The sequence below is a fragment of the Oryzias latipes genome, chromosome 11, assembly GCF_053564925.1.
Source record: "Oryzias latipes strain Hd-rR chromosome 11, Olatipes_Hd-rR_3.1".
Classification (NCBI taxonomy): Eukaryota; Metazoa; Chordata; class Actinopteri; order Beloniformes; family Adrianichthyidae; genus Oryzias; species Oryzias latipes.
The window spans coordinates 26,352,699-26,380,498 of record NC_136247.1 but is presented as its reverse complement, the minus strand read 5'-3'; the positions used below and the strand labels follow the sequence as shown (position 1 = coordinate 26,380,498).

The following is a 27,800-nucleotide window of genomic DNA, read 5'->3' as shown; positions in this document are numbered from 1 at the left end:
TTTTTGTCTTTGTTAAAGAGTCTCCTGTTTCTCACTTTACACATTTTTTAAATGATACCAATCTTTAAAATGTAACCTAAACTGTTAGATTTCTTTGTCATCTGAGTCACTTAGACTTGATTGGTCAGATAAACCGTCAACATGGATGTCAGCAGGAAAATGTCAAGTACTCCAAAAATATTTAAGAAATGAGGAACAATCTGCACAGTTTAGTAGTCATTTTATAAATTATTTTTTTTTGGGAATAGTTTTCATATTTACAATAGATTCAATTTCACCTGGGATAACTAAAAGTATTCTGATTCTGATATTTTCCTCTGAAATTAAGTAACATATGTGCCGAACAGTGGCTATAATCAATTGAGAAATTTTGACATGGTTTGAATTTCTCATTTCAAAAACATTTACTGATTATTAAAAATGAAAAAAGACCAGCAAATATGTAAGCATCATTTCTGATTTGATACCCCCGTTTTTGTACCATAAATAAATATTATATATAATTGTTATTTTCTTCTACTCACACATATAAATCAAATATATTAACACAAATCTGATGCAGAGGTTTCCTATCAGATCATTTGTTTCTCAAACAATGGATATGACCTCCTTGTTGCTGACTGCAGCCCTGAAGTTTTTTTCTCCTTTTTTTGTACTAGGTGACTTTCTGTTGTTTTTTTCCTTTACCAATCCTTTATCACTCTTTCCATTCACCGTAGCTCATTGTTTTTATGTGTCTCAGTCTTTAGCCGTAGCCTTGGCACATTTATAGAAGTGTTTTACCAGGCCTGTGCTGATGTCATAAAATGTGCTGTCAGCCATTTAAAGCTTGCATGGCTGCTGTGAGGACTTTATGGCAACGATTACGTGGCTCACTTCTGCTGCCTCTGTTAGAAGTTTGAACCCAACCTGCTAAACGCTGGACTGACTGCTGAAACTTAAAAGATGCAGACGCTGTTATTAAATAAAACGGGCCATGGAAAAATTATGACGACAATATTTTGTTTGATATTTCTATATTTTTCTTTTTTAACTTCTTTATTTTCCTCTGATTTAATTTTGACTTGAATTATTACTTATACAAAAAAATAAAACCTGAAATTATAATTGATTGTCGTGATCAAATGAAAAAGTAAGAAAACGTAATTCCTTCAGTCAAGAATTAAGTTTAGAAGCTCAGCCTGCGAAAACATGCACTAATATATTTATATATATTTATATATATAGACAAAAAACGCCCCTCTGACCCTCCGCGGGTGGTTTCTCCTCCAAGCTCGGGTCCAGAGGCCTGGGAGCTTGAGGGTTCTGCGCAGTATCTTAGCTGTTCCTAGCACTGCGCTTTTCTGGACTGAGAGGTCTGAGGTCTTTCCAGGTATCTGTTGTAGCCACTCCTCCAGCTTGGGGGTTACTGCCCCGAGTGCTCCAATTTCCACAGGCACCACTGTCACCTTCACTTTCCAGGCTTTCTCCAGTTCTTTTCTGAGTCACTGGAACATTGGGCCACCAGTTGTTTGGCAGTTAGCCTTGATTGTGGGTTTCGAAGCATCCATTCCACATTCTCGGCATGTAACCCCTCTGGGTGGGATTGCAAAAGGGCCACTGTATTCATGTGTAAAAAAAACATATGTTTAAGTTTATTAAACCCAGTTTTTACCTGCAATATATATATATATATTATATTCCACTAATCTTGTGTTTTCTTTCACACTAAAGTGTTTGTCAGGACAGTGACTAATTATAATTTCTACAACAAAAATTTGACATTTATGTCTCTCAGGTAGAATTTTTATCCTGTTTCCTTGGAGCTCCAATTTTCCACAGAACTAATCTTCAGTGAGTCATTTTTAAATGTGCACGTTGTTTTGGAAGAGGTCCAAAGAGTCAGAAAGTTAGAGAGGCGACAGATTCCATTTTATCATCATCTTTCTGCTGGTCTGAACATCAACCAGAGACAGAGCTGGACCCTTAACAGCTTGTTGTATTAGTGCCACAGGGTTGCTGTCTATTAACCTCCAATTCAGGATTAATGGTGCAGGTACGGGTTTCTTAATTCCAATTTTGAAAAGCGAACATCAGAAGAAACTCTGATTGATTTCTTTTGCCCTACAGCCTCAAAGAGAAATGATGCTGCATCATTTTAAAGCTTTAAGTACCAAAAACATTAAAGGACAAATGATTGCCTGATTTTCTATCAAACCTACTCTGTTGTTTCATGCTGGAAAATATATCTTAAGTGGCTCCTTAATCTATATATATACATTTTTTCTTCCATTAGTTTTGGAATGTAAAAAGTGTTCAGAAAAAATCTGGTTTATACGTTTTGTTGTATATTTGCAGACATAAATGTTTATTTTCCAATGCCCTCTACTGTCCAAACAGCCCAGGACTAAAAAAAAACATGAATAAATTAGAAAATGAACATAGTTGGTTTGTTTGCAGTTTAATAAAATACTTAACATGTATTTATTTGGATAACTGTGGCCAAATAATTATGCCGTTTATTTAAAGCACCTTTCTTGCCACTCAAGGACACTGTACATAACAGAAAATACAATAAATAAAATAAACACTTAAAGCACAATAAAATCAGCAATCAGTCTATAACATGTAGGTAGGCAACAAAAAGGAGGTTAACAGTTGAATTTCTTATTTCTATTTCAAATTTAAAGCATCTTTTGCATAGGACTATATTCTGAAGCATTTTTTGGTGTTGATGTTATGTACTGCTTACATTTTTCTAGAAACAATTATAATCCCAGCTGGGCAAGCTGTTATTTTCTTAATCTTTGTATAATACATTTTTACATTTTCTGCATCAAATATTGTTCAACAGCACCCTGTAACTAACACGACTAACAGAGCAAAGACGTGTTAGTGCTTTACTTTTTTTTTTATCCCTTGAAGGAGTTTGAATAAAAGTTTACAAAGTTGAAAAGCAGACTAGACCATAGACTGTATATCAGAACAGGAATGAGTGGCCCCTCCCCCCTGGTGTTCTAAACAGGAAGTTCTATAGAGAAATAGTTGCCATAGAGACTCAACCCGACTTGGACCAATCACTGCTTAGTGACGATTAAGCAGCGTCCTTATTGCATACTATCACACATGTTGTAGCGTCTGCACTAGATCAGGGGTGTCAAACTCATTTTCACTGAGGGCCACATCAGCATCGCTGCAGTCCTCAAAGGGCCAGATATAACTTTTACATGTAACTAAATGTAATGAAAAATAAACATAACTACTCCTTAATGTTAAATTACTCATTTATTTATTTATTATAACTTTTTAAATGACAATTACAGTTGCATAGAAAACATTATGTTTGCTTGTTACTCTAGCATAAATCCTTTTAAATGTGACTCTGTCAGGTTAGGTTATATGAACAGTGTTTAAGTTCTAATGTATAGTTGCCCAGTCCAATCCCCCCAAGATATGAATAAATACACACCAATTTTCATTTTTTATTTTCAGAAATTAAAATCTTTTATGCTCTCGTGGGCCACATAAAATGACATGGCGGGCCACATTTGGCCCGCGGGCCTTGAGTTTGACACATGTGCACTAGATTAATAAAAGTAAAAGCCAATGCCACATGTGTAAACTGGCGTATGATCTGATTCCTGCTACAATTAAAAAAAGTATATTTTTAAAAAACTACTGACCTCTTTATTATATATGTTTACCAATGAAAGACCAAACTAATAATCAGTGAGTCAAAATTTTTATTTTATTTTTATTTTTATTGATTTATTTCAAGCATTGTAGTCAAAGCAATAAAGAATTTACACATATTTATCAAACTCATTGCAGAAATGATAAAATGCATAAATTAAAAGACATAGGAGTCAAGGACAGTGAAGTGATGTTCATTATCATATGTAAAAAAAAAAAATCTGGCCTTTTAGATGTGTGTTGGATCACAACAGCCAATGAATCGGACAACAGCAGCCTATGAGACATTTTTCACCACAATCACCTTTATTGCACAGCAAAAAGGTATTTTTTTCAGTTTCTGTCAGTAACTAGTATGACAATGAATCAAGTATTTTATTGAAGAAATTACTGAATTAATTTCAAGTAAATCTATAATTGATTTAATTTAATCTTTTTCCAAACAAATCAATTGACACATTTTTTGGACACCTAGATCCCTTCAGTCATTTTCTGAGGATTGCAAATGACTTTTAGCATAATTGCCTCTATCCTATTCTTTTTATTGCCCATTATAAAACAGCAATAACTATTTATAACTGTTGACTGAGTCACATCATGAAAAAAGTTTTTTTTATTTTCTTTCAAGTTAGACTAATGGTTTAAATCACGAGTTATATACCCCCAATTTTAGCTTTTATTCTTGTTTAACACGCATATTTTTAGTTTCTGGCGATGTATGCCGACAACAAAACTTCACTTTTTACCAAAGTCTAGACTTTTACCCCGTCTTGCCTGGGAGAGACGGCTGTATGTATTTTTGCTGTTAAAACGTTTTTTTTTCTCTTTGGTTTCTTGTTCTCCTCTCCTCCCCTTCAGGTCTGTTACGACTAGAAGAGCTGGTTCGCCACTTCCTTATCTCCAGGGAGACGCTCTCTGTGAGGATGCTGGATGACAGCCTGGATCCCACCCCTCTGCTGAAGGAGATCCGGGATGACAAAGTGGCAACCATCATAATTGACGCCAATGCCTCCATCTCATACCAGATCCTCAGGAAGGTGAGGGTGTTTGTTTGTTTTGTCCACTCAGGTCTGCAAAGTTTGACCTTTTCTTCCAAATCCACAGTAATCTAGAGTAATTCTGTCTTCTCATTTGTTTGTATTCATTTAAAATATTTCCAAAAGCTTTAAGGTACGCAAATTCACACCATGTGCTTAGATGTGTACTGCCTTGAAAATGTAATAAATTTCACATTGTTTTATGAAATATGATGGATTATGTTTTACTGTTTTGTTTTATATTCTGGTTTGGGAGGAAAAAAATAAATAAACCATCAAGAAAACTTATAATCAGCATTTATTTATGAAGAAAAAGCCTTAAAATGTGTTGGAATCGATAAATACATCAACATCAGAACACAGAAAAGGCTTCTATAGGGGGAAAACTGCTGAAAATGTTGCTGCCTGCTGCTAAAAACGCTGAACTGTCAAGTTAATGCTGGATAAAGTGTGAGGATGCTGAAAAGGCGACGTGTGATTCATGATTGGGAAACAAAAATGAGGGTAAAATGATGGGATTAACTGTGAAAAATGAATGATGTTAATGCATAATGCCTGCTATTTTTACATGTTTACTGTACATTAAACTGCTGAGTTAACTGTAGAGAACCTATCAAAAGAAGAGGATGTAAAATACTTATCATTGAAAAACGGATCAGAGGATTACAATTTGAAACAGGCCTGAGTTGTTTTACGTTGATACTCATGTGAGAGTTTGTGTGTACGTTATTCCGACGACCTCTGTGTTCATCTAAATGTCGATGATGCTTTAAAACAGGGGTTCTCAACGTGCGGCCCGGGGGCCAATGGCGGCCCGCGGGAAGATTTTTTGTGGCCCTCAATAAAAGAGAGGCAGAACAGGTTCCTTTGAGGAAAAATGTTGTATTGGCGAGGAGAAAAAAGCTCTTTCAAGCTAAGTGGACAAATGCTTACTTTGTCTTACCTCAAGGACTGGATAAAGTCATGTGCCCTATTTGCAAGCCGGTAAATACAATGCTCAAGGTATTCAATAAAAATCATCACCATGTTACAAATTATAAAACTATGACAAATGTATTGTCATGGCAAGCTAGGCGAGGCAGAACCAGGCACTGGAGCCTGGAAGGAAAACACAAGGTGAGTAAGTTGGTAAGGCAAGTTTTAATGTAATTTGATGTTGCTTGAGATCTTGATGTGGCTGGAGGCTGGAGAGCAGCGGGTGAAGTTGCTGGAAGTAGCTTGAGGTAGTTATGGCTCGAGGCGAGGCTGGAGGTTCTTGGTGTTCCGAGAGGTCATGTGGCTCAGGTAATCCGGGGATTCAGGTGTCCACTCGTGGTCAGTATGTCCTGAAGGCGAGGCAATACAAAAATTAGACGTGAACAAGAACACTTGGACTAAACTAGACGAGAGACCAGGTTATGCAACATCAGGGGCAACGAACTGGTGATAAACGCTGGTTCTGGATCTCCTTAAGTAGGTCTGGTCGGTGATGAGGTGAGTGGACAAAGCTGAGAAGCATCGGGAGACAAGCAGAGAGGGGAGGGGGAGGAGAGCTGATCGAGCCACCATGACATTTACTGGCGAGGAGCCCAACAATAAGCTCCAACAACCACAACCAGGCTATGCTGCACACCAGATATTTACAAAAGTGGCTAAATCAAGGGACGCTGTGACATAAGCTAGCTATGTTTAGGCTTTGGAAATGGCCCGGCGCAGCAAGCGCTTAAGTGATGGGGAGTTTGTAAAAAGAATATATTCTGAAAGTAGCTGACATTGTCCAGAGCAAAAGAAAAAGTTTGAAGAAATAAGTCTTTCAAATGATACAAATACTCGACGAGTAGAAGATCTGCAGGCAGCAACCTCCGACCACAACTGGGAAAACATCTGGAGGGCCTGGTTAACTGTACAAATGACACTTGGTCATTGAAGTTATTAAAAACAACTTTTTCTGTTTATCCTTTTTTTTTTCACCAAAATTGGCCCCCAGTCTAATGTCGAGTTCGTAATTTGGCCCTAAAAACTTTGAGAACCCCCTGCTGTAAAAGGTCCAGATTCATTATGATTCCCCGAAGGGCTCAAGTAAGAAAACCTGCTTCTGAACATAAAACGGACCAAAAAAAAGTGTTCAAATGTGTAGGAGAATCTGGCAGAAACAGAACATGATATAATTAAAAAGGCAACAGTAAACATAATACCAATTACTGCAGCTAATTACGCTCATTAGCAGAAAGTAATGGCATCATATTTCAATGATGAATCTTTTTTTGAACTCAAAGTCAAATAAATATAAATAGAAAATGCAAATGAATGAGGTTGAAAAAAAACAATAATTGATGTCTTAGTTTCTTAGTTTCAAACAAAACCATTCAACCGTGCAATAAAAACATTCCTGTTATAAGGTAATGTAACTGGATTTATGTCTTAGGCTGTGATGTTGAGAGTAAAACAGCTCACAATTTATTGCTTAAGTCAATAAACCTGCATTTTTCTTGGGCAAATTCTGCAATTTCACGTAAAAATGAATAGTTTCTCTTTGTGATTAGTTTTTATCTGAACTGATGAAAGTCTTGAGCTCCAGTTGTGCTCTTGCTGAGTGTGAAACACATTTTATTTAACAATGACTTTATCTAAAGAGCACTCTAAACAATCACAATTGACCAGATTTATTTCTGGTTGCATATTAAAAATTCAAGAATCAGAGGTTTGGCCTAAAAAAACACTAAAAAAATCCTGTTTTTAGTGTTCTGAACATGTTTTCGTGGCATTTTTCTGATGATGGAGGACATATATAAAAATAAAAATTAAGCTCAGAATTACATATCTAAGTATTTTTTTTTTTGTAATAATTGTGAACCAGGAGCAGACATGAAAAAGCAGTTTAGAAAAGATAGTATTTACGACGTAGAAAATACGCTGGGGGGCACAAGCTCCCTGCTCCACCCCATTCTGATGTATTTAATTGTTGAGGCACTTAAATCCAGTTCTCATAGACAATCAACTGACTGAACTCAGGTTTTTTTTTATTTGGGCTAAAGACGGCACAATCATTATTACAAGACCACTGAGAAGGTTTTTATGATAGATCAAAAGATAATTGCAGTAAGCTTCCAAAATTTCATTTTTTCTATGTTATATATTACGGCAAACCCAGAAGCAGGAGAGTACAGTGGCTGCTGTCAAAGGCTGACAGCAGGTATAAACCAATTTAAAGGTCAAGACCTTTTCTTACAAGTGATGCAAAACTCTAAATCGGTGAATTCTTTTGAGGACATGAATCCGACAGGCTGATTGCTTCATTGTCTACGCTCTATATTCCACTTCTATGTGATCGTGGACAGCAACGTGCTAAAGCTTTTGAAACACATTCACACAAGAATGAGGGGCATAGTGGAGACAATAAAACAGCTGCTTGGCTGGCCAGTGTAGCCATAGCACCATAATTTGATATCATAAAGACGGCTATTTTTTACATAAAAATGATCCCCAAACAACCAGGAAAAGCTGTAATAAACTCTTGCAGCTCCTAATAGATGCTCCAAGAGATAAAATTGGTCATGGATAAAAGAAGAAAACAGTCCCACCAATAATTTTACAGAAGAAACCCAATGATATGTCTCTTTATAAAGCAATGGGATCCAATCTGTTTAGAGATTCACTCCGATCATCTTCTAATCTACTATAAAAGCGTTACTGGTGGTCTTTTAAATATGATTATGCCATTTTTAGCACAAATACCAAAACCTGCATGCGTGGTTTTTTAGGTCATTAGAAAATCACATCTGAGTTGTTGACAAATAGCAACCCCATCCCCCCTTCCCCTCCCCATTGCTGAGAGTACAGAGCAGGCAGCTTATGACCCACCCAGCGTATTTTCTATGTCACAAATAAGCTCTTTTTCAAGAGGCATTTTTTTGTCTGCTCCCGTTTTAAGACGATTTAAATAAAGATATACTTAAAAGTACAATGTTGAGCTTAATTTTCTTTATATTTGTTCCCGAATATGTCCTCCATGAGAAAAATGGCACAACATGTTAAAAACATCAAAAACACTTTTTTTATTGGAGTGGGTCTTTAAATGTGAGCCATGAATTTTTCTTTTTTTAGATTTGAGATCAGCTTTAGATAAGAACTGACAGAAAAGTGTGACTCTTTTAAATCGATGTCTTCTTTTCTGCTGGAAATCAGTAAAGTCATAACTTATTTGAATCCTTTTTCCTTGAGCAACAAATTTGGGATTTTCAATTGCAAGCGACTTTTTGAGTCAAAGGCTTCTTCAAACTACTGGTTTTTTGAAGTGTTTCTTCACACTTTAAAAGTGCTGAAATAATTCTGTACAAAAAAAAGTTCAAAATTTAAAGTGTGTTTTTTCTTTTCTTTTTTTGACCTGAAACTCCGGTTGTGCAGAGAGAATGGAGTGAACAAAAGCTCCCTGTGTGTGTGGAAGGTTAATGGATTAATAACTGGAAAAGTCTGCAGGCGCTTCGGTGTGAAGCTGCCAGTTCAAATCACCTCTGGCAGCAAACATTTGTGCTGGGAAATCTCCACTGTCAGATCCTGGATGTAAAAAATGACCAAACGACTTCATGACAGACTGGCAGACAGCACAGTTTGCCGTGGGAGACCTGCTGCGGGAAAGCTTTGTGCTGGACTCAAAGGAACTGTTTGATACCTCCAAGAAATCCTGATTCATACCTCTTCATTTTGTAAACATTGAAATTTTCTGCGCAGCCCTAAAACAGCAGATTTACAGTCAAATTGTTGATTAACGATCAAAGAAAATGCAATATTTGCAAATTTGAGATAACTTTAGTGCTGTGCTTGAGAGATTGAAGGATTTTGACGTCCTCACGGTGCACTTCTTGTTTTTTGTGTGTGTTCTTCAGGCAAATGAGCTGGGAATGATGACAGCCTTCTATAAGTACATCCTCACCACAATGGTAAGAGCTTTCATTATGCAGTCATTCTTCTCTACTTTTCCTCATGCAAATGTGCTCTCCATTGTTCACTGGCTCCTTTTTCATTACGGTCCAGAGCAAAGAGCTTCCAAAACAGAAAATAGCAGAAGTGATGTGGGTGAAAGCCTGTCTGACAAAAAGAGTTTTGAAATTCAGTCTGAGGTTTCTCTGGAGGTCAGCCCGTGTTTGTGAGGTCATGTAAGGGCTGAATGATTCTAGTGAGACATCAGTGTGGCGGACTTGGAGGCAATCTAAGGAAGAGCAGAATTGACTTGTGAGCAGAAAAGAGCACAAAGAGCCCCACTGTGAGTGTAGTTTCCACAGGAAAAAACAAAGAAAAGCACTGTTTGTGTCGCATAGGAAGCTGTTTCCACAATGAGTGAGCTTCTTGATTTGCTGCAGAACAGAAGCTGCAGTCGATTGTACAAGACAAGGAATCTTAAAAAGCCCCCAATGCAATTCCAGATGTCACTTTTTAAACAAGCCTTTGAAGCCCATAATGATCAACCACAAACGGATCTGAAATGTCGCATCTATTTATTTTAGGAGAGTCAAAGATAAAAAAGAAAAATCAATCTAGTTGTGGGAGTAACAGTGGAGTTGGTTGAAAAACCATGGATAAGGACAAAATTATGTTGGTAAAAAGGTATAAAATTGATCAGGAAGTAAATAATCGACTACCCTTTGATGTACACGTGATGCATGCAAAAAGACATCACATAACAAGATTGCTTCAATTACAATCGGCTAAATGTGAACATTATACACAATGACACAATCCCCGATTAAATAGTACGACACACAAAGAACAAAACAGTCTAAGATGCAGGTTTTAATGTTTGAAGCTGTTATTTCAAAGACATTTTGTTTTGTTGATTCAAATAAAAAGTTGCAGTAAAAGAGTTTCTCTGAAAAAATACATTTTCATTAAATGCAAAATGAATCAAATACATCCATTTAGGTGAAACTATTAGATTTCAACCTGTTGCGCCAAAGTTTGTTGAATCTTTTATGCATTGATTTTTGGACCATTTATGGAGATGCAGATGTGACTCAGATTAACCCATAATTCGATCTATCTGAGGTAAATTGTTAATCCAGTCGACCTTTACCGTTATAATATTGTTTAGAAATGACAGAAATCGATCAAGTCAAACTCTGACAACGCCATTTGGATTGAGACGCAGTAGGTTTATTGAACTTCAACATAAAAACGACCACGAACCATCACACACATGATGACAGCAAAAAGGAATCGAGTTTCAGTCCAATGTGTGGAAAGGCTTTGAAATTAGCAAAGACATGTGACCATACAGTGTGCTAAGAAAGTCTCCTTTGGATTATTGTGATTGGAAAAACAACTTGAAACTAAAATGTGAATGGATTTGACATTAATTAGTTGTATTAGTACATGTTTGTTTGTACACCTATTTAATTTACATTTGATTAATTTGCAAGAATTACAAGGAATCTGGAAAAGTTCCCATGCACTGTTCAGTACCAGGCATTTCTCTCTGAGTCACACTGGTTGAAGTTTTGACTAAAGATCTTCTGGATCTATTTAGGTCAGTGAATCAGATCATTTAAAATGAGCTAAGATCGACAATGAATTGTATCATCATCCACAAATTGATATGATATGAAACGAATCGTTGTTGAAATGAATCGTTATACCCCTAATTGCAAATCATTGGAGAGTTTACACCATACAGCATTTTATTTTCTAATTACCTTTTGTAGCTTTATCATCTTTAATGTTTTCTTTTCAACCATTTCTTTTAATTCTTCATTTTTTTTAACTCTTTTTGTTCATCTTCCCAAAGTCAGGGTTGGGCTCACTTTTTGACTTGTGGGCCAACAAGGCGTTCGTATTTTTAGGAGCGTTTCGGTAATAAACCTCATTAGAGGACGAAATGATATGGAATCTGGATGAAAATCTCATTTCATTTTGATGGAAATTAAACACATATAATTCTCAATAGAACATTTTGGAGTTCTTATTTCAAAAGTGCGACTTTTGTTCTCATTGTAGCGCCAATTGTACCAACAGGTTGGTGTCCCTCAGAGTAAAACGCAAACAAAGAGAAATGCTGCGTTGATGGGGTGTTGGAATGACTGTCCGACTCTGAAAACACACACGAAGATCAGAAAACAACGAGTCTTCCAACACTGCATGAATGTACAATGACAATTTTATTTGTAGAGCGCCATCTATGGGGAGGTATCAGAATTACAGGGAAAATAAAACCTGAGCAAGGATGATCAATATCATTTATTCCTGTGTGGCGGGTCACAAATGACCCCAGAGCCATAGTTTGCCCACCCCTGCCCTAATTTGTTTCCATTTTGTGGAGTCTTTCTTTTCTTCTTTTCTTTGTTCTTTTTGAATACTTTCCTTCCTGGTTGTACCCTCTCAAGTATGTTTCTCTGAGACCGCTTTTATTCATGGATCCAGAAGGTTTTGTTGTTTTATTGCATTCAAACTTTCCTGACTTTTACCTCGAACTCTCCTCTTCCTGCTCATCAACGACCTGTGCTGATCCCGCCCCCTTTTTGTGGTCATTAAAATGTAATTGGTCTGTGTTGTACCCTTGGGTGAAGAAGCTGTGAGGGCAATAACTCATTGTGATCTTTGCCTTGACTTTAAGCACCGCCACAGTCTTTAACAGGATCACGCGTTCGGCGCTGCCAGAGCAAGGGCAGACTGTCATTCCTCCACCCTTAGAGAGAAACTTGGAAAGGCACCAAAAGGAAAATTATTCTAACACTTCACCACGACCGTAGCCATTTATTCACCTTCACAGCCGCCCACGACCTACCTTTAAGTTTGTATTAAACATGCTCTGCTGACTGTGAAAAGACTGCTGGATTTCAAATAGCTGAGTCCACAAGAGGCCACAAAATGTTGGAAGTTTTTTCACTAAATCAGTCACACTGAAAAGATTTCCAGGCCTTGTTAGACCCTTTTTATGACCAGAACTTGTGGAGCTTTAAAGAGAGAAGCCTACTGAACAATAAAATGAATAAGACAAACCACTTTCACATGGAGGTAATAACTTTAATTGTGCTTTAGTAGCTGCTGAGCCTCAATGAGTACATGGACGTGAGCCACAAGGAAAAACAGAAATCTGAGTATATTCGCACAAAACCATCTAATATCACATTTTACTTGAAACAACCATGTCAGGGTCGGTTTGCGAAAGAAAATGTAAACCAAACAGAAATTTCCTTGAACCAATACCTGCAGTTTACGAACATGGTCCTGTGTAGTTAATCTAACAGTAAATGGAGGTCTAACCACTCACTTTTCCATGATAAATTCTTACTGGTGTTGCAACATTGTTCGAACCAGAGAAGTTCTCAGATAGTGATTCTATCTCCTTATGCTGGCGAGTGTAAGTAGCCACAGAAGACTTAGCTCAGTGGATCAGTCAATGGTATCTACATGTTGAGGTTTGAGACTAGTGTCACACAATGATTTTTGCCTTGCCTTCTTTTGCAGTAAGTTTCATTAAGTTAATGGATTTCTTTCTGTTTGGCTTTTTGTGATAAAATTGAGTTTGACATATTCATCATTCGACATTATATTTCATTACATGGAAGAATTTTCTTTTAGTTGGGGCCACTCATATTGGATAGAAATCCTGCCCACAATTAAGTTGAGTTCATCCAATGAGTTATTTTTTGTGTGTAAAAAATAAAATAAAAATCACGGTTATCTGTTAATGCAAGGTCATTTTTTTTTGGTATTTAAATTTAAAGTTACACGCAAGCATTCAAAAAGGGAGATTGGCTAAAAATATTTTCATTTCATTTAAACTTTTTGCTAGTTCTAGGCACATTTTTATGGCCCTAATTGTAGTTTATTTTGATTAGAGTGACAATAAACTAGTGAAATAAGTGGAAATGACTGATTTTAGAACAAAATGTGACCAAAAATGAGAATACAATGCTAGTACAAGTTGGCTCATCTTAATACATCCTCATAAAATCTAATACTAGCGCTTATTCTTAGAACATAAATCTACAATTTTGTTTCCAAAATAATGGCAATGAATGCCAACAGAACTTTAAATAAAATGGAGTTTTTTTTATTGTCAAGAGTATAGAGTAAAAGGATTTGGACTCATTTTGAAGATATTTTCTATCCTGGCTCTTAATGAGACGAACAATTCTTGACTGCTACTCTTGAGAAAAGCTTGGAATGGTGTAAGGCAAAGAGAAGTTTAAACAACTTTAATCCTGTTAGAATATGTTTATGTCCTGAAACAAAGATTGAAATCTTTGCAAGTACCAAATACTTTGCAATAAGCCTAAGAATACTAAATTTTCCAAAACCTTTCATTTTATAACCAATCACATAAGTATTACGGTACATTTATTCGTCACAGATTAAACGTGTTCGTGTCTGGTGCTGACTTTGAAGAAAAGCATATTTTAGTCACGAGGGCGCCGGATGTCTGTGAAAGGCCGTTGCAGTGTTTTGCTCCCTGCGCCGCGGCCAGCCAGCCACTTTTTGTCACCGCTGGCACTCTGACAGCCTGACAACCAGTGTGGCTGCTGCAGAAATTGATTTGGCATTTGCAAGCCCCACGGCAACAATAACAGCGACAGTTTGGGACAATGTTTGGGAAATAGAAGAAATAGAAGGAGGAAGAGGAGGCTATCAGGGAAATGATTATGCCGGTGAAGCCTTGACTATAGCTGAGCAAACAGCCTGCGCGCGGATGCAGACTGTTAACCTAAAGGGCAAAGCTGCAGCCTTGATGTTTATGTAAAGAAAAGCGTTTGTGCCCTGGACAAACGCCGCCTCTTCAGACAGAACAGATTGTCTGCCAAAACATTTTACAGAGCAACAAACGCCCGTGATGACAGCCTGCCTGTCCAATGCTGGTTTCAGACTGACAACCACCAAGCAGCAGTCCTTTTAAATTGAAATGCTTCTACTGTGCACAAAGCGATGAAGCGGATGTTTGTCAAAACAGTTGAGTGATATGAACACAAGAACTTGACTGAGAAACAAACATTCTAGTCTTGCACAACGTTTCATTGATTTAGTCTAGATCTTTGACTGCCAAGAAGGTTTTAATATTATGTTCAAATTGTGCAAAATGGGTAACGTGGAATGTCCTTTAATGTGGGTTGTACATTACAGCAAAAAAAAAACACCAAATGCTCACAAAAAGGAGACATGAGACATTTTATCTGTCAGCTGTTGGTCGTGGGCACAGTTTGAACAGAACAATATCGTACATGTGTCCATCTTCACCATGAAATGAACAGTGGTCTCTAACAGTTTGGGGATTTGCAGATTTGTTTTTTTGTACAAGATGTGAGTGGGGTTTTTTTTAACAGCACAGTGTTCTGCGTCCTGATTGGCTGTTGAACCTGTCAATCAATCTCTTCTGTGCCATGTCCCATTTACAGAATGCTTTCAGTTTGCAACATTTATGTAGATCAGTAATCGCAAGCAAATCCAATTGCTTTTATTCGAAAGTAGGCTTGAATTTTGAGAGGTTAAACAAAAGTGAAAATGTTTGTCTGAGAAAAGTGTATAAAGTGTGAAGTGAGGAGTTTTACAGCCTTTAAAAAAAAAAGAAACATCTGTAGATTTCACCTATTGCTGGTTATTTTTAGATCAAGCAAACACTGTAATCGTATTTTGAAATGAAATAACCAACAGGTTTACTTGATTTTCTGACATGTGAGTTTGTTTTAATAGTAAATATTCTAGAAATTCTTGAAAATATTTTCTTTTTCTTATCCTTAATGTGCTAAAATTGTCTTTTTTTTTCTATATTGTGGCTGAATTGACATCTTACTGAGGTGGAGGGGTTTGTGTCCCTAATATATACCTAGATGTTACTTGTTGGGGTAATTTTCCACCCTTTAGTCTGTCAATAATACAAAAGGGTAATAATAAAAAAAGACAGTTACAGAAATGATATACTTGGTTTCCTTTTCCTAAATTGAAATCACAGGGACTTCACTATGGAAGCAGTATTGGGGAATGGGCCAATCAGAGATGAGCCAGCTTAGACAGGACTTAGCCCTGCAGCTTGGGCATCAACAGGTGTATTATGGATCAGCAGGGATTTGAAGGCAAAAGCATCGCCACACCGATTCTTAGGTGAAAGACTGCAAAGCTCGGCCAAAGGAACTCGGAGGGGACATTTACTCCCCACATCCAGAGGGGCCATTTTAAGGGGGTTTAGAAGCCAACCTGGACGCCTAGTTAAGTCATTGCGGGCACGCTCCTCCTCTGAGAAGACTGCTTGAAGCCGACAAGATCAGGTCTCCAGGCTGTCTTGATTTGCTCCTGCAGGAGGTGACTGGGGAAAGAGGTCAGGGCTTCCTCTAGCCCCATGGCCTGAACCCCGGGCAAGAGGTGGACAGATGGATGAATCTTCCACTAAAGGGAGAAAACTTTTGCCAGCTGAGGAAGCTATCGGTCAAACGTACAGAATCACCATTGAAGTTTGTGTCAGATCTCAACAAACACCAGTTTGGAACGAGTTTGTGCAAATATGTTCTTCCTTGGGTTCATCACAAGTTTGGTTTCATTTTAACATCTGATGAACACACACTCAGCTGAGTAAAAGTCGAGCTCGGTGAAGTCTTCTTCAAGGACTATTTGAAGTTCTACGAAAAATTTCTGCTTTTGAAGTTCATCTCTTTTTTTTTTTTCCTTCACTACTCTGTTCTGAATTTTAAAATTCAACCTGATATTGCAAAACCTGCAGAGGAAAATGTTCTTTTTAGACCATTCACCTGCTATAGACCTCCTTTCCATTGTTTTTTCCTGCTTTGTGGTCTTTTATTTAACATCCTTTCTCTAAAAAAAACGTTTGTAGACAGACGGGCTGAAAAACTGAAAATCTCTTCTTCATCTTGTTTGTCTGACTGCAGGATTTCCCTCTGCTCAAGATGGACGATGTTGTGAATGATCAGTCCAACATTCTGGGCTTCTCCATGCTGAACCGCACTCATCCTTTCTTTTCGGAGTTCATCAGGAGTCTGAATCTCTCCTGGAGGGAAGGCTGTCACATCAGTCCGTACCCAGGACCGGCGGTGGGTCGGCTTTTCGGGGACCCTCCCTGTGGGGTTTGCACTGTGATGATGAGATGATGATAATGATGGACGTTTAGATCATTTTATAAATAGATGAATCTTTTTTTATATTATTCAAACTAAAACCTAACTTTACAAAAACTAAAAATCCTAAAACTGAAAAGTAGCAGACTAATAAGAGGAATCAAACCAAAAAAGGCTAAAAGGCATCTTTTGTTTAAACCGAAAAATGTTCTGGTGGAGAACAGAGCTGCTTTTAATGTTCGTTAGTCTTCAATTAGGTTGTTCTTGTGTGTATGATCACCTGCATATTTAGCACCCACAGAAGTGTGTGATTTATGAAAGTCATGGGCTTGATGTAAAGGTAGAGGTAGAAGAGAATGTACTAACCATAACAGGTAATCGAATGAAGGGTCCGCGTCACGGTAACGTCTCCCGAGTCTCTTTGCTCTGAAGCACAGAGCCCACTGCAGGTGGACGGCGCTGGAAACTGTTTTTAGACAGTGATTTGTGCGAGCGCTTCGTAATATCCATAATAGAATCACGGCTGTTTTTACTGCAACGCAGCCTGAGGCCATAAAGATCACTGACATCCAGCATCATTATTGATTTTCAGCCTCGTCGCTTGCTCACAGAGATTTCCCCAGACTCTAAATCTTCTATATCAAGTGTGGCAGATGATGACATATTCAAAGTCTGTGATTTTGTTTTGCTTGTTTTTCACTGAGCAACAAAACTTTCTACCTTTGAGAGGTCTCCCCGACCCAATGTGCTGCCCGTTAACCCAATTAACCTTTCTTATGTCCAATTACGCCTCTAGTCTGCATCTAATGAATCTAATTAATCCAATGTAAAATGAACCTCAGGGTTTTCTTTGTATTTCTCATTTCAGTCTTCTGTTTAGGTGAATCACTGTCATCAGTTCTAAAATGAGGGAATTCTTTCAAAATATTATAAAATGTTTCAATTTTCATTTTTATGCATTTTTGTGTGAACTATTAAACAATAAATCATTATTATGTTTGTACATCATTTCATTTTTTATAAATAAAATATATACAACTCTATTTTGTGGCTGAATCTGGAATAATAGCCGAAAATTCGAAAAAAAAATTTCCCCCAATAAATATTTAAGAAAAGCATCTCTCGTTTGAGAATAATTTATTTTTACGCAGTCACTCTTTTCAGTTTCATAGCAAAAGCTTAATTTGATCATTTGTTCCGCAGATATTCATAAACATTCCCAAAGGCACCTTTAGGAGATTTCCAGGGTTTTTAGTGTCACGCGGGAGCCAGAAAAAAGACAACAGCTGTTGGATCAGATGTGTTTTAGAAAACTACCAATTATTTTCCAGACTTTCTGCCTCTGTCTTCCCTCATCTGTCTCTGCTCAAACTGTAAGCAGTTTAGTCATTCAGCCCTGGAAGTAGTGACGCGTTGAGAACTGCAATCACACCTATACATCTGTCTTTTCTTATCAGCCTTCAGCAGATGAAGCAAGTCTGTCGCCGTGCAATTTATCAGATTCCCTGAGAGCATCAATTTGACTGACAACTGACCAAACAGAGCAGAACGTAAACTCAGATAGGATCACTTATTTTTATGAGCTGAATGCGGCTGATACAGAGAGTTCTTCACTCTTTTTTTTTTCCTGCTTTATCCTCCTTTCCTCACCAGTGATGCAGCATTTCGCATTATTCTTTAGGCTTACTGACGACTTCATCATTGCTTTGAGCACACATGTTTTTCTTTTCAGATCAAACTTCTCTGCAACTGTAAAAGACAAACGTTTCAACAGAACTTTATTAAACTTTGGGATTCAGTCATTTCTACACAAAACCCTTAAAATTGGTTTGAATTGTTGAAATTCAGTCAGTTCCATTCCACTGAAGTGGTTAAGGTGGTTTTTTAATAGATGTATCTGAAAGCACATATAGCTAACTGACTTACTAAAAACCCAATACATGCATTTTTGTATGCAATCACACGAATAGACATAGATAAATGTATCATTTACTTTTTAATTCTGAAAAACACATGTGGCCAAACATGGATATTCCATCTGTCTGAAGTAACTCTTTTTTCGTCTGATGTCCAGCTGTCATCCGCCCTCATGTTTGATGGCGTTCATGTGGTGGTCGGCGCTGTGCGGGAGCTGAACCGGAGTCAGGAGATCGGAGTGAAGCCGCTGAGCTGCACCTCCCCGCTCATCTGGCAGCATGGGACAAGCCTCATGAACTACCTACGAATGGTACACACACAAGCACACTGGCCAACGTGCACAAAAACACAAGACATTTGCTGCAAAGATCATCGGCTGAAACCAGACGTCCTCAACGCCGGACTGGAAGTTCCCCCATATCGCAACCAAAAACTTTATTTTATCTGGCGGCTCTAACAGTCTTTACCCTTTTAACCTTTAATAAAAGCTTTTTATTTGCCATATTTACACATTTTTACACAAGAATAAAGCCCCTTGAGGTTTCACATCTCGTTTTCAAGAGGGTCCTCATTTACAAGTGTAGATGAGAAATAATAAACATGAGAAATAACACAAAAGAACAAAAAGAAACAAGCAAACAACTTAAACGCTCTGGCGCACAAGCACACACTCATTCACACACACACACACACACACAGGAGCTCTCCGTATTCACCACTCTCTTGAATGACATTGACCAAATTAAATATGATTCAGAATATACAATAAAAGTAACAATAGGAACATCAAGTAGTCAGAAAAATAAATAAAAACCATTAAAAGTATGTTTGAACTGAATTAAAAGAGCTTTCTTAAATGACGAGCACATAGAGAGGAAGATGATTCCAATCGTTTGGTGCCTTTGCCCCATTTTAGCTTTATTGTGCTCTCTAAACCTTTATTCCCATTTTCAAGCTTTAATAATAGATGGAACAATTCAAAAAACTTTTTAAAATGTCAATTTTGAAAAAGTGTATCATTTTTAGGTCTTGTGCGTTTGTTGTTTCAAGATTGTAATTAATTAAAAACAAAATCTTCCCACTTATGCTTTAAACATTTCTGACATTTTTGTGATAGGCCTTACAATGCATTCTGAATAATAAATAAATAAAATATTCAAACAAAAAAAATTCTGCCTAAAGTTATATAATTTTAGCTTCCAGACAACAAAATCTGACACAGTTTTGTTGTCTGCAGCCAAGTCTCTCTCCTTAAACAAGCTCAAAAACAACCCATCTATCCGTCTTCTGAACCTGCTGAATCTCTTTTAAGGCCTGTTCACACCGGGACGAATTTCGCCGGCGATTTTCGCAGACGTTTAACGCCTCGTGACTAAACAAAGGGCACCAACGAGAGTGTGCACACCGACGCGAAAAAACGCCAGGCGTTAAAGCGTCAAAAAAAAAAAAACGCCTCGGGTTCGTTTTTTTTTTTCGACGCGTCGCGTCGAAATCTACTCGACCAATGAGAATGGCGCTTTTGCTCACGTGTCTGGAGCTTCTGAAGTTACAGTAAAACACAACTTGGGGGCGCTCAAACACAAAACTGCCTTGCTGAGCACACATACCAGCGAAGAAGATAGACGCCAAGTAGCGTCTACACAGCCGCGAAGCAATAATGACGGACATTCTAAAATATCCCCGAACCAAACACCAGTTGGAGCTACTGGTGCTTGAAATATTCATGTTTTCTTTGTTTGATTCTGACAAGCGTGTAAATACTTGCTCTCTTCTTCTGAGTGAAAAGCAACTTTCAGAAGCGTAAAGTTGCGCAGCGCCACCTTGTGTACAGGAGTATTTCTGTTTTACATTAAGCGCCATCTAATGTCAGCGAATGAAATTGCATGTTCGCTCGGCTCACCGTCAGCGAAAATCGCCTGGGTGTGAACACAAAAAACGTGGCGAAAAACGCTGGCGAATAACGCCTGGCGAATATTCGTCCCGGTGTGTACGGGCCTTTAGGGTGACAGGGTTGCTGGAGCCTATCCCAACCACCGTTGGGTGAAGGCAGGATACACCCTGGACATGTTGCCAGACCACAAAGCCACACACACTCACATTCACACCAATGTAGAACGATAAATTGACTTTTAAAGCAGGTTTTTGAACTAAGGGAGGAATCTGGAGTGCCTGGACAAAACAGTCGCATGCAAGAGAAAATACAAACTCCACAAAGAGAGGACCCAGCTGGGGTTCAAACCAGGCCCTCCTACTGGGAGACAACAGTGCTAACCACTACACCGCTGTTCCAGCCACTCAAAAATAAGCGTTTTTGAAAAAATAAAATAGAACACACAGAAATGTCTCAGTACATTCTGATGAAGCTGTGGTGCTGAAAAATAATCAGCTTCTCTCTAGACTAGAGTTTCAACAACAAATACATTCCATCTTTTTAATTTATCATTTTTACCTTCTGTTCCATTCTGATCCCTGAAATGATCTGACCAGCAGGAAGACGCATTGATGGTAAAGCATTCTTTTTTCTTTCTTTGCTTACTTAGCTGCCTAAAAGACAAAAAGAATCATCATTGGTATAGATTTTATCTGAACATCATTGGCAGGAAAAGACTTGGTGAGGAATAAAAAACAGCAAAATGGAGCGTCTTGTTTGAGGTAATAGTTCACTTTCACTATCTATGTCCTTTAGTGTAGCTTTCGTATCTATTTCTTTTTTTGTTCAGTCTAAATGGCTCATGAATTGATGTTCCTGACCAATTTCCTTCCATATTGTAAAGGAGCTTCATGTCTCTGAGCTGATAAATTGTAGGAGAAAGAGGCAAACTCACTTCGTGGAGACAATTTAAGCTGCAAATACGTGCAGGATTCCTCTGCAGAATTTAAATGGCACACATGCTTACTTAAAGGAGGGCAGACACTTTCATTTAAAGTGGGGCTGAGCTGAGAAGGTTATGCAAATGATAAGCTTTTGTGCAGCATGTGTAAAGGCCTTAGGCTGTAGTCACAACTGACCTTACAGATGGACATTGACTGTCTGCCGGCAAAAAATGGGCAAACCTGTACGGGGCATGCAGGTAGCCCACAGAAAAATCTAAGTTACAGAGTGCTTGGTGAGAATTTTTTGATTTAACTTTAGACAGAGCTTTTCATGGCTTCGTTTCAAAAAAGATTGCATTTATGTGCGACCAAGAACAAAAACTGATGGAAATTCATGTTGGCCTAAATGCAAATTGCTTTCCCTGCTCCTACACTTGGTTGTGGGCCCTTCCTCTGACTTGTCTCGTGCCCCCATCCGTCCCCCTTACTGGATGAAGCTCATCTGCTCGACTATCTAAACATGTAGTTTTAGAGTTAGCTAATTCTCTCTTAGAGTTCTGGTACATCGCATGTCCGTCCTGGAAGAGGTTCCCCCCTTCATGTGGACATCCCTGAGGTTTCTTCTTTTTTTCCGGAATCCGTTTTTGTAGTTAGTCGCATAGTTAGTTTTTTTCTTACCAACAAGGAGGGTCTAATGGCAGGGATGACCAGTGTGTTTTGGTCTGTTTGGTTTAGTTTAGCCATAACCTGTTGTATTGTATGACTTGTTCTTTATGATTACCGTTTATTACCGTTATGAAGCCCATTGAGATGACTACTGTTGTAAATATTGGGCTGCATAAATCAAACTTAATTGAATTGCAGTGTCTGCCTGCATTTGAACCCTAACTGTAAACCTAACCCCGCCCTGATTACGTGTAAATAGTCACTTCCAAATGAAAAACACCCTTTGGCACATAGAATAATCTCAATGCAGCAAATGTAGTAAGCATTGTAATGTCATCAATAATAAGAAAAAGTATTTCATAAAAAGAAGAGTTTGTTTTACTGTAGTGTAAAAAACACCACAAACCAAGTTGACAACGAAAAACATTTCTGATATTTCTCTGTTACACCGATGTCACCATGGGTTCTAACCAGAGCTAATTTATTGACCCTTACTGTATTTTTTCTAACCACAAGAAGCACTTGAAATCCATAAATTTGTTAAACTATAGAACAACTGCCTTATAGTCTGGTTAGCCTAAACTCTGGTTTACTTAGTGACCTCCAATTGATTTTTTGCTGTAAACGGTGCTCACAAATATGTTTCATGTCTTAGTTCGACTTGTATGTTTCTAAATGAGTTGAATAAATTTAAGTTAGTTAACATTTTTTCAAGTTGAATTCTTCCCCTTCCCCTAAAACTTCTCCCTACCCCTTCATTTATCCCTTCAAGCAGAGCGTTATGGAAAAATAATTTCTACAAATTCGGACCTCAATGACATCATGAATAGTCGATGGTGAGGTATGTTAGCTCGTAGCCACCGATGCTCAGAAAATGCATAGCAACGTTGATTTTAGATCTTTCAAAAGTCATGCTAAAACAGAAAAGTAAACCCCTGTGCTTCAGAGCACACTCACTTTAAATATGCAATTCTCCTCCGCACAACGTGGATTACCCATCGGGCGGAGGAATATCCAGTCCAAAGTCACTACTCCTCCCCTTTAGAAAAAAAAAGAACAAGTTCGGACATTGCTAAAGCTTTAAATGGCCCTACACTTGGAGGGGTAGGGAGAAGTATTAGGGTGTAGAGGAAGAATTCAGATTCGACCTGCTACTTATTTACTTTTCAGCTTTAGTTACTTTTCAAGGTAAAAGGAAGTAATCGTCTGTAACCAGAGAGCCACAACAGTGGGGTAAAAGAGCCACATGTGGCTCCGGAGCCTCAGGTTGCAGACCCCTCCCATAGTTGTTTGTAGAAATTTTGACTTACTAAAGTTTGTTTTTTTCATTGCTGCATCTTTGATTTGCATTTGTGGATTTTTTTTTCTTCCAAGAAGTCATTTTTTCATGGACTTTGTTCTTTTGGAAAATAAATGTATATTTTTGTCCAGTTATTTGATATCTTTCCTATAGCCAAATCCTCAGGGATATTTATTGTTTTTTTTTTCTACTCATGCTAGAACCGATTTGATCCTTTTGGTTGGTGTCTCTGGCATCTATTGCTTTCCTTTCATTTTCTTTCTCATATGATTCATTCTCGTTGCTCACGTCGCTTGTTTGTAACTGCCAGGTTTTGTTTTTTCCGTCCACTGATGATGCCTTTCCCTCCATATTGTTTTGGTAGCTCGCAGTGCATCACTTCATCATCCCTCCTCTGTATCTGGCAGCAACCAGGGACCTCTCTTCCTCTCTCTGTCTCTCTCACTCCAGCTTTTTGGGAACGTAATTCATCTTGAGTCGTGCACACGGACACACTCATTCATGCTGCGTGCGTGCACCCGACAGCACATAACTCGCATGAACCGTGGAGCAAAATGCATGCTCGACTGACCGTGCAGCACACAAGGCTCTCTGCTTGCATGTATATTCTAGCAGCTCTGTTGGTGATCTGATGAGCCGTCTCCATTTTTGCTCTCCATTTCCAGTCTACATCGTTTTGCCTCTGTGAGTTTGTGCGTGTTCATGTTAGCATTTTACTTTTTTATTTGTATTTTTTTTTATCTAAGTCATCAATGAATTAACACCCTTTAGTGTTGACTCAAACAGAAACCAGACAACCATTTGTAATGTCAGCATCTGAATGTTTACAGATCTGTTACAGTGCAAATGCTCAGTTAACGTCAAATATATTACAGCTTTAGTGTTGTAGGTTTTTTTTGCAGAGTTGGTCGAGAAGCATGGAAATGTCAGACAGTGGTACTTTATGCTGCTTGGTGTGATTTTTAAAGGAAACACAGAAAATTGTCATGACGCTCAAGGCGTGAGAACCCAGATGCTGGAACCCAGAGGAAAGACAGGTGAGTATTTGGTGAGAAAGGATTTATTGATTCTCCAAAGCTGGTAGTAGTTGTGGATGAATGAGGTCCGGTCTTGACGGCGGCTGATGGCGTGGCTGGAGGGCTTAAAGCGGTGAGTGTGATCCGGGAGGTCTTCAGATGATCCCAAGAGCCACAGAGTGGAAGGCAGTGCTGACGTCACTCGTGAGATGTGGGTATCCTGAGACAAAGGAGCAAGAGTTAGTGCAAGGCTGGGAGCAAGGCATGAGCATGAGAGCTTAGACTGTGAACCAGGCTTAGTCACCATAATGGGCAACGAACTGGCGTCGAACTGATGAGTGAGGTCTCCTTTTAAGCAGCATGGCAAATGAGGTGAGTGAAGTCAGCTGGTGGCAATCAGGGAGAAGAGCAGGCAGGGCTGGAGGGGGAGGAGTCTGCCAGGCACCATGACAGTACCCCCCCCTCAACGACCGCCTCCAGGCGGTCCGGGGCGCCGATCCGGGTGCGAACGGAAAAAGTCAGAGATGAGGGTAGGGTCCAGAATCAAAGAACGGGAGACCCACGAGCGTTCTTCCGGACCATAACCCTCCCAGTCCACGAGGTATTGATGGCCACGACCCCGGCGACGGATGTCCAAAATCCGGCTGACGGTATAAGCCGGGGCGCCGTCAATGAGCCGGGCGGGCGGAGGGGAAGCGGACGGCGGGCACAGAGCGCTGTCCATCACAGGCTTTATTTGCGAGACATGGAACGAAGGATGAATTTTGAGGGCAGCTGGGAGTCGGAGGCGAACACAGGCGGGATTGATGATTTTGTCGATGGTGTATGGACCTATGAAACGGGGGGCAAGCTTGCGAGAAGTGGCATGAATGGGAATATTGCGAGAGGAGAGCCAGACCTTTTGCCCAGGATGATAGGTGGGTCCCTCCACCCGGTGACGGTTAGCTGAACGACAGTTGTTCTCCCTGGTACGTTGCAGTGCTGCCCTGGTACGATGCCATGTGTCCTGGCAGCGGCTGAGGTGTTCTTGCACAGAGGGAACAGCGAGATCCAGCTCGTGTGAAGGGAACAGAGGTGGTGCGTAGCCTAGAGCAGCCTCGAACGGGGACAATCCTGTAGCAGAGGATGGGTGAGTGTTGTGGGCGTATTCTGCCCAAACGAGGTACCTGGACCAGTCGGATGAGTTCTGGTCGGCGAGACAACGGAGCATGGTTTCAAGTTCTTGATTTGCCCTCTCTGCTTGGCCATTCGATTGAGGATGGTACCCAGATGTGAGGCTTATGGTGGCTCCCAGAGCACCACAGAAGGCCTTCCACACCTGGGAGATAAACTGAGGGCCCCGGTCAGAGATGATATCAGCCGGGATCCCGTGGTGACGGAACACGTGCTGGGTGAGGATCTCTGTGGTTTCAGTGGCTGAGGGTAACTGTGGGAGCGGAATGAAGTGGACAAATTTAGAGAATCGATCGATGACTGTGAGAATGACAGTGTTACCCAGTGAAGGTGGGAGACCAGTGACAAAGTCCAGAGCAATGTGGGACCAAGGGCGGCAGGGAATGGACGGAGGATGCAGAAGGCCAGAAGGAGGTGAGTTCGAGGACTTTGAGCGTGCGCAGGTGGTGCAGGCGGCAACGTACTCCTTCACGTCCTTCCTCATAGTAGGCCAAAAGAACCGCCGACGGAGGAGGTTGATGGTCCTGGTGACTCCTCCGTGGCAGGCAATGCGTGAGGCATGGGCCCATGTGATAGCGTCGGACCTGAGAGACCGGGGAACATAAAGAGTGCCGTCAGGGGGAACCGGGTGACCAGGATCCTCACCTTGTGCCTGGAGGACTTTATTTTCGATATCCCAGGTGAGGCTTCCAATGATGCAGGTGGGAGGTATGATGGTGGCCATAGTGTTATCCTGGTCGTCAGAAGAGCTGTATTTCCGGGAAAGGGCGTCCGGCTTGATATTGCGGCTTCCAGGTCTGTATGTAATAGTGAAGTTGAACCGGTCAAAAAATAGACACCAGCGGGCCTGACGAGAATTTAAACGCTTGGCGGAACGGAGGTATGAGAGGTTCTTGTGATCAGTCCAGACAATGAATGGGTGGACCGCACCCTCCAGCCAATGACGCCACTCTTCGAGTGCTAACTTAATAGCCAGGAGCTCACGGTTGCCCACGTCGTAGTTGCGCTCCGCGGGAGTAAGTTTCTTGGAGTAGTAGGCGCAGGGCTTGAGCTTGCCAGATGTCTCCTCACGTTGGGACAGGACGGCCCCTATGCCAGAGTCGGAGGCGTCAACTTCGACTACAAATTGTCTGGTGGGATCGGGCTGAATCAGGATGGGAGCGGAGACAAAGAGACTTTTGAGGGTGTCGAAGGCTTTTTGAGCAGAGGAATCCCAATGATAAGCCCGAGCAATGGAGGTGAGTTTAGTCAGGGGGGCGGCAATGGCACTGTAATTACGGATGAACCGCCTGTAAAAATTGGCGAACCCCAAAAACTGTTGGAGTTTCTTTCGGGAGTTAGGGGGTTCCCATTTGGAGACAGCTTCGATCTTTACCGGGTCAGGACGGATGCTGCCTGCCTCAAATATATAACCCAAGAAGGGGATTACTGTGGCATGGAATTGACATTTCTCTGCTTTGACGAAGAGATGATTCTCAGATAAACGTTGTAGAACCTGCCGAACATGTTCAGGATGTTGCTCAGGGTTTTTGGAGTAGATAAGGATATCGTCGAGGTATACAAAAACAAACCAGTTGATGAAGTCCCGAAGAACGTCATTAACGAGACGTTGAAAGACGGCAGGAGCGTTGGTCAACCCAAATGGCATAACCAGATATTCATAGTGGCCAAGAGGGGTATTGAAGGCAGTTTTCCACTCGTCACCTTCCTTAACTCGAACGAGGTGGTAAGCGTTGCGCAGATCAAGTTTAGAGAAGATGCGAGCTTCCTGAATGGAATCAAAAACAGAACTAATCAGAGGGAGAGAGTATTTATCCTTAACAGTGATCTGATTAAGTTCTCTATAGTCAATGCAGGGTCTGAGGGTTTTATCCTTCTTCTCAACGAAGAAAAACCCCGCCCCGACTGGTGAGGACGAGGGACGGATGTGTCCAGAAGAAAGCGCCTCCTGGATGTAACTCTCCATAGCTACTTTCTCAGGACCGGAAAGATTAAACAGTCTGCCTTTAGGGAGAGGTGCACCATCGAGTAGCGTGATGGAACAATCGTAAGGCCGGTGCGGGGGTAAGGTGCCGGCCTTAGTTTTGCTAAAGACAGCGCGGAGGTCGTGATAACAACTAGGTACTTTAGAGAGATCAATTTCTTCCGGGGAGCTAGACGGGGAAGAGCTGACAGG

General features: G+C 39.9%; 1 protein-coding gene across 2 annotated transcripts in view; it reads left to right on the top strand.

Annotated features, from left to right (window-relative positions):
* Positions 1-27,800, top strand: part of LOC101155942 (glutamate receptor ionotropic, kainate 5) — a 250,192-nt gene that overhangs the window by 173,665 nt on the left and 48,727 nt on the right. For both annotated transcript variants that reach the window (XM_023960345.2, XM_023960344.2), the window contains exons 7-10: positions 4,531-4,709; positions 9,572-9,625; positions 16,553-16,714; positions 18,813-18,965. In XM_023960345.2, the coding sequence (XP_023816113.1) occupies positions 4,531-4,709; positions 9,572-9,625; positions 16,553-16,714; positions 18,813-18,965 (548 nt within the window). The remainder of the gene's footprint in view (positions 1-4,530; positions 4,710-9,571; positions 9,626-16,552; positions 16,715-18,812; positions 18,966-27,800) is intronic.